General features: G+C 54.6%; 1 protein-coding gene across 1 annotated transcript in view; it reads right to left on the bottom strand.

The window, feature by feature from the left end:
• The window catches only part of LOC142677680 (heat shock factor protein-like), a 15301-nt gene extending 8692 nt beyond the window's left edge, over positions 1-6609 (bottom strand). Inside the window, 7 exon segments of the mRNA XM_075847283.1 lie at positions 624-720; positions 904-965; positions 1068-1143; positions 1308-1432; positions 1755-1891; positions 2816-2924; positions 6448-6609. Of these exon segments, the coding sequence (XP_075703398.1) occupies positions 624-720; positions 904-965; positions 1068-1143; positions 1308-1432; positions 1755-1891; positions 2816-2924; positions 6448-6555 (714 nt within the window). The 5' untranslated portion in view covers positions 6556-6609.
• Between the last annotated feature and the right edge of the window lie 891 nt (positions 6610-7500).

The following is a 7500-nucleotide window of genomic DNA, read 5'->3' as shown; positions in this document are numbered from 1 at the left end:
CCGCAGAGGACAGAGAGAGAGAGACAGGCGGCCCCGCAGAGGACAGAGAGAGAGAGACAGGCGGCCCCGCAGAGGACAGAGAGAGAGAGACAGGCGGCCCCGCAGAGGACAGAGAGAGAGAGACAGGCGGCCCCGCAGAGGACAGAGAGAGAGAGACAGGCGGCCCCGCAGAGGACAGAGAGAGAGAGACAGGCGGCCCCGCAGAGGACAGAGAGAGAGAGACAGGCGGCCCCGCAGAGGACAGAGAGAGACAGGAGGCCCCGCAGAGGACAGAGAGAGACAGGAGGCCCCGCAGAGGACAGAGAGAGACAGGCGGCCGGCAGAGGACAGAGAGAGACAGGAGGCCGGCAGAGAGACAGGGAGGCCGGCAGAGAGACACAGGAGGCCGGCAGAGAGACACAGGAGGCCGGCAGAGAGACACAGGAGGCCGGCAGAGAGACACAGGAGGCCGGCAGAGAGACACAGGAGGCCGGCAGTAGACGGAACAGTGCAGGCAGTCAGGAGACAGTGAGAGACTGGTGGCAGGCAGGAAGTGGCACAGTGCAGGCAGAAGATGGCACAGTGCAGGCAGTGAAGATCCTGAGGTGCAGGAGTCATTGCTGGTCGGGTGCTTCGCCACTTACAGGGTACGCAGTCGCCGCATGCACCGGCTCCAGAGAGAAGGGGCGGCTGTACTTTGGTAGAGGATGGGTCGGACTACTGTCATTCAGCATGAGAGGTCTGTAAGAGAAGCGCACACAGGGTTAATGCCCAGGTCACGTATAGACAGAGGACTCAAGGTTCCTTGAGGTGTCCCCAGCCCCCGCACACTGTATCTGGACTGCAGTTACCGGTCCCCCTCGCTGGATATGGGGGTTGCAGGTATACACATACGGGAGCGGCCGGCCAGGAACAGTCACTCACATTTTGCGTTTCATCCCCAGGATCCGGTTGGACTGGACCAGAGAAATGAGGAACTGGATGAGCTGGAGAGAGAAGAGAGAGCGTTACGTACACTCCGTCCGGACCAGCACTCCCAGCACATGTGCATCATTATCTCCAGGGGATGCTGAGAGTTGTAGTCTCACCTTATTGACCACCTTCTGCTGCTGGGCATGTTTCTGGCGCAGACTGCCGACCTCCCTCCAGAGCGCTTCATTCTCACTGTGGACACAATAAGATTAACAGCAGGCGGCAGGACGCCTGGGAAAGCTGGGTGACAACCCTAGTGAGCGCTGTAAACGGCAGCCTGTCACCCAGCTTTCCCAGAACCAGATAGAAACATGAGTTGGACAGAAGATTTGGCAGCGCGGCCTCACACCACTCACTGTTTCATGGCCAGCAGGCGGCAGTCGATGCCCTCCTGTTTCCCCTTCATGACTTGCACGTCAGTCAGCAGCTTACTGACATCGTCCTGATGAACTTTCACCTCCACCGTCTTGGTTCCTGACAGCTGAGGACAGAAATGATGGAGAACATTAAAGGGCTTTCCCAGAATTCATATTTCCACAGGCTAGGTGATAAATATCTGATCCAGGGGGTCCGACCGCTGGGACCCCCACTGATCACGAGCTTTCAATGGTGCCGTTCCTGTGTGCCCCGTATGAATGGAGTGGTGGTGAGCGTGCTGGACCATTCATTTCTATGGGGCTGGCAGGTGCGGCGAGGTAAGCCGGTTCTCATGATCGGTCGGACCCCCACTGATTAGATATTTATCACCTATCCTATGTAAAAACCCCTTCACCCTCCCCCATGTCCGTCCGCTGCGCACTCACATTGTTAACCTTCCTCTTGATGTTCTCCAGTAAATGCTCGTGACCGCGAACAAAATACGGATGCTGGAATTCTGTGTCGTCCTTCTCCGGCTTTACAAGACCTCCCTGCTCGATGTGAACAACTTTCCGGAAGCCGTCTGAGGAAAAAGCAAACAAAGATAGTATAACGATTTCCGAGGGAGGGCGCGCGAGGGGCCACGGCCCGCAGACAGGGAGGGCGCGCGAGGGGCCACGGCCCGCAGACAGGGAGGGCGCGCGAGGGGCCACGGCCCGCAGACAGGGAGGGCGCGCGAGGGGCCACGGCCCGCAGACAGGGAGGGGCGCGCGAGGGGCCACGGCCCGCAGACAGGGAGGGCGCGCGAGGGGCCACGGCCCGCAGACAGGGAGGGCGCGCGAGGGGCCACGGCCCGCAGACAGGGAGGGCGCGCGAGGGGCCACGGCCCGCAGACAGGGAGGGCGCGCGAGGGGCCACGGCCCGCAGACAGGGAGGGCGCGCGAGGGGCCACGGCCCGCAGACAGGGAGGGCGCGCGAGGGGCCACGGCCCGCAGACAGGGAGGGCGCGCGAGGGGCCACGGCCCGCAGACAGGGAGGGCGCGCGAGGGGCCACGGCCCGCAGACAGGGAGGGCGCGCGAGGGGCCACGGCCCGCAGACAGGGAGGGCGCGCGAGGGGCCACGGCCCGCAGACAGGGAGGGCGCGCGAGGGGCCACGGCCCGCAGACAGGGAGGGCGCGCGAGGGGCCACGGCCCGCAGACAGGGAGGGCGCGCGAGGGGCCACGGCCCGCAGACAGGGAGGGCGCGCGAGGGGCCACGGCCCGCAGACAGGGAGGGCGCGCGAGGGGCCACGGCCCGCAGACAGGGAGGGCGCGCGAGGGGCCACGGCCCGCAGACAGGGAGGGCGCGCGAGGGGCCACGGCCCGCAGACAGGGAGGGCGCGCGAGGGGCCACGGCCCGCAGACAGGGAGGGCGCGCGAGGGGCCACGGCCCGCAGACAGGGAGGGCGCGCGAGAGCATATAGAGGGTCAGTGTTATGATCTGCGGTCGCCGCTCCGGATACTCACACATATTGAGCTGCCGCACGAAGCTCGCCATGTTGTTGTGCTTGAAGTATTTTGGAAGAACTTCTTTGGCAAAACAGCCCTGGTCAAACACATGGAAACTGCTCCCCTCCTGAGGAAAGAGACACAAGACGGAGGGTAATGCAGAGGGCACCTGAGGGGTACAGCAGTGCTGGGGGAGGGGCAGTGTAGAGAAGCCGGGGGGTTACTGCATCTATCCCCTGTATTTACCACTATAGACAATGACTGCGGACACACTGGCGTTGGCTGAGGGTTTGGTTCTTTGTGTTGCCGCAGTGACTGACACCTGGAACATCACATCTACAAGGGGTTCCCTATGTGGTGAGCGCCAGTCCAGTACACACAGGGTGTCGGGGCCACGGCGCGAGGATCTGGACAGCGAAGAATATAGTACGACAGAAATCAGACAATCAGCCCCGAGCAGACTGGAAGCCCCCCACCCCCGCAGGACGCCGGCCAGACCGCCACTTATGGCAGGAACATCACACCCCCAGAACAGAGCAAATGACAAACATGTGTGAGCCGGGGGGATCGTCTTACAGCGCTGCACACGGAGGAGGAAACGGGAAATATACAGCGAGGAGGTGACCGGAGAAACATCATCCAAACCGGATCCACAGCGGTCACTCCGACCCAGGACGAGGTCATATATACACCACCAGAGACTGATAACAGAGAACAGCAGCGGTCACTCCGACCCAGGACGAGGTCATATATACACCACCAGAGACTGATAACAGAGAACAGCAGCGGTCACTCCGACCCAGGACGAGGTCATATATACACCACCAGAGACTGATAACAGAGAACAGCAGCGGTCACTCCGACCCAGGACGAGGTCATATATACACCACCAGAGACTGATAACAGAGAACAGCAGCGGTCATATATATATACACACCACCAAAGACTGATAACAGAGAACAGCAGCAGTCACTGCCCTCAGGACAAGTTCATATATATACACCACCAGACTGATAACAGAGAACAGTGGACATCCTGACACGCTCACCAGGTCCCCTCCAGTTGACTCAGTCTCCCCTTACCGACGGTATCCTCTCCCCCTCTTCCATGAGATCAGTGATCTGGTATCCTCTCTCCTCCTCTTCAGTAATATCAGTGATCCGGTATCCTCTCTCCTCCTCTTCCATGAGATCAGTGATCCGGAATCCTCTCTCCTCCTCTTCCATGAGATCAGTGATCCGGTATCCTCTCTCCTCCTCTTCAGTAATATCAGTGATCCGGTATCCTCTCTCCTCCTCTTCCATGAGATCAGTGATCCGGTATCCTCTCTCCTCCTCTTCCATGAGATCAGTGATCCGGTATCCTCTTCCATGAGATCAGTGATCCGGTATCCTCTCCTCCTCTTCCATGAAATCAGTGATCCGGTATCCTCTTCCATGAGATTAGTGATCCTGTATCCTCTCCCCCTCTTCCATGAGATCAGTGATCCGGTATCCTCTCCTCCTCTTCCATGAGATCAGTGATCCGGTATCCTCTCTCCTCCTCTTCCATGAGATCAGTGATCCGGTATCTTCTCTCCTCCTCTTCAGTAATATCAGTGATCCGGTATCCTCTCTCCTCCTCTTCCATGAGATCAGTGATCCGGTATCCTCTCTCCCCCTCTTCCATGAGATCAGTGATCCGGTATCCTCTCTCCTCCTCTTCCATGAGATCAGTGATCCGGTATCCTCTTCCATGAGATCAGTGATCCGGTATCCTCTCCTCCTCTTCCATGAGATCAGAGATCCGGTATCCTCTTCCATGAGATTAGTGATCCTGTATCCTCTCCCCCTCTTCCATGAGATCAGTGATCCGGTATCCTCTCCTCCTCTTCCATGAGATCAGTGATCCGGTATCCTCTCTCCTCCTCTTCCATGAGATCAGTGATCCGGTATCCTCTCTCCTCCTCTTCCATGAGATCAGTGATCCGGTATCCTCTCTCCTCCTCTTCAGTAATATCAGTGATCCGGTATCCTCTCTCCTCCTCTTCCATGAGATCAGTGATCCGGTATCCTCTCTCCCCCTCTTCCATGAGATCAGTGATCCGGTATCCTCTTCCATGAGATTAGTGATCCTGTATCCTCTCCCATGAGATCAGTGACCCGGTATCCTCTCCTCCTCTTCCATGAGATCAGTGATCTGGTATCCTCTCCTCCTCTTCCATGAGATCAGTGATCCGGTATCCTCTTCCATGAGATTAGTGATCCTGTATCCTCTCCCCCTCTTCCATGAGATCAGTGATCCGGTATCCTCTCCCCCTCTTCCATGAGATCAGTGATCCGGTATCCTCTCCCCCTCTTCCATGAGATCAGTGATGCGGTATCCTCTCCTCCGCTTCCATGAGATCAGTGATCCGGTATCCTCTCCTCCTCTTCCATGAGATCAGTGATCCGGTATCCTCTCCTCCTCTTCCATGAGATCAGTGATCCGGTATCCTCTCCTCCTCTTCCATGAGATCAGTGATCCGGTATCCTCTCCTCCTCTTCCATGAGATCAGTGATCCGGTATCCTCTCCTCCTCTTCCATGAGATCAGTGATCCGGTATCCTCTCCTCCTCTTCCATGAGATCAGTGATCCGGTATCCTCTCCTCCTCTTCCATGAGATCAGTGATCCGGTATCCTCTCCTCCTCTTCCATGAGATCAGTGATCCGGTATCCTCTCCCCCTCTTCCATGAGATCAGTGATCCGGTATCCTCTCCTCCTCTTCCATGAGATCAGTGATCCGGTATCCTCTCCTCCTCTTCCATGAGATCAGTGATCCGGTATCCTCTCCTCCTCTTCCATGAGATCAGTGATCCGGTATCCTCTCCTCCTCTTCCATGAGATCAGTGATCCGGTATCCTCTCCTCCTCTTCCATGAGATCAGTGATCCGGTATGCTCTTTCCATTTACATGAAGGAGGAGCAGGATTCCCATAGTACTGGTCACACGCTGGACTCCTGATCTCCAGGAGAATGTATATAGTGATAAAGGAAAGGAGCGCACATAGTGCAATATTTACTAACTAGAGTATAGACGCGGGGCACACGCCAAGCAGGTGCTTTATTTGGTAAAATCTTACCATAGAACATCAGACTGAAGAATATCGGGGAGGATAGAAAGGCGAGCGGTCACCTTTCACACCAGTATAGGGGAATGTTCACACCGGCTATTTTCAGCCATTTTTTTGGCTGTAAACGTCCCGCAAAAAAGGCTGAAAAATCGGAAGCAGAACGCCTACAAAAATCTGCCCATTGATTTCAATGGGAAATACGGCGTTCTGTGCCAACGGGGCGTTTCTTTACGCCTCATTTTCAAAACACGGCTCATAAAAAGACGCCCCGTAAAATGAAGTGCATGTCGCTTCTTGAGCCGTTTTTCATTGACTCAATAGAAAAACAGCTCCAAAAACAGCCATTAAAAAAAAAAACTCAGTGAAAAACGCGAGTCGCTTAAAAAACGGCTGAAAATCAGGAGCGGTTTTCCCTTGAAAAGCTTCGTATTTACAGCCGTATTTTGTAAAGTGTGTGAACAGAGCCTAAGGGTAATTCATCAAGACCATGACCCTGGCGATCTGTGGATCACACGCTCTCTACCACCATGACAAAATATTAATACAGGAAGACCTTACCGGACTCCAGCAGATCAGGGGGTCCGTCTCTGGGTCCTCCACCAGGGTCCATAGCTTGGCAAGAAAGGCAGGAACATTGCTCCCCCCACTGGTAGCATGCGACTCCATGGTCCGCTCAGCGGCTGCGATACGGTGAGGGCAGGAGGAGGAGGAGGAGGAGATGATACTGAAGAAAATAACGAGGAAAAGAAACGGCCGTCAGGGGGGGGGGGGGGCAAAGAACATACAAAACGCCTATAAACAATATAACGAGACGGGAGAGGGGCTGGACAAGGTGTAAAAACGGACAGCGCTCATCTCCTGCCCCCCACGCTTCTTACATTATACACGATAGACCAGGGGCAGTTATCAGTATATATAATATCAGGGGGTAATAATCAGGATGACGGGGCAGTTATCAGTATATATAATATCAGGGGGTAATAATCAGGATGACGGGGCAGTTATCAGTATATATAATATCAGGGGGTAATAATCAGGATGACGGGGGCAGTTATCAGTATATATAATATCAGGGTAATCAGGATGACGGGGGCAGTTATCAGTATATATAATATCAGGGGGTAATAATCAGGATGACGGTGCAGTTATCAGTATATATAATATCAGGGGGTAATAATCAGGATGACGGGGGCAGTTATCAGTATATATAATATCAGGGGGTAATAATCAGGATGACGGTGCAGTTATCAGTATATATAATATCAGGGGGTAATAATCAGGATGACGGGGGCAGTTATCAGTGTATATAATATCAGGGGTAATAATCAGGATGACGGGGCAGTTATCAGTATATATAATATCAGGGGGTAATAATCAGGATGACGGGGCAGTTATCAGTATATATAATATCAGGGGGTAATAATCAGGATGACGGGGCAGTTATCAGTATATATAATATCAGGGGGTAATAATCAGGATGACGGGGGCAGTTATCAGTATATATAATATCAGGGGGTAATAATCAGGATGACGGGGGCAGTTATCAGTATATATAATATCAGGAGGTAATAATCAGGATGACGGGGGCAGTTATCAGTATATATAATATCA

Source organism: Rhinoderma darwinii (assembly GCF_050947455.1).
Source record: "Rhinoderma darwinii isolate aRhiDar2 chromosome 2 unlocalized genomic scaffold, aRhiDar2.hap1 SUPER_2_unloc_5, whole genome shotgun sequence".
Taxonomy (NCBI): domain Eukaryota; kingdom Metazoa; phylum Chordata; class Amphibia; order Anura; family Rhinodermatidae; genus Rhinoderma; species Rhinoderma darwinii.
This window is presented reverse-complemented; position numbering and strand designations above follow the sequence as displayed.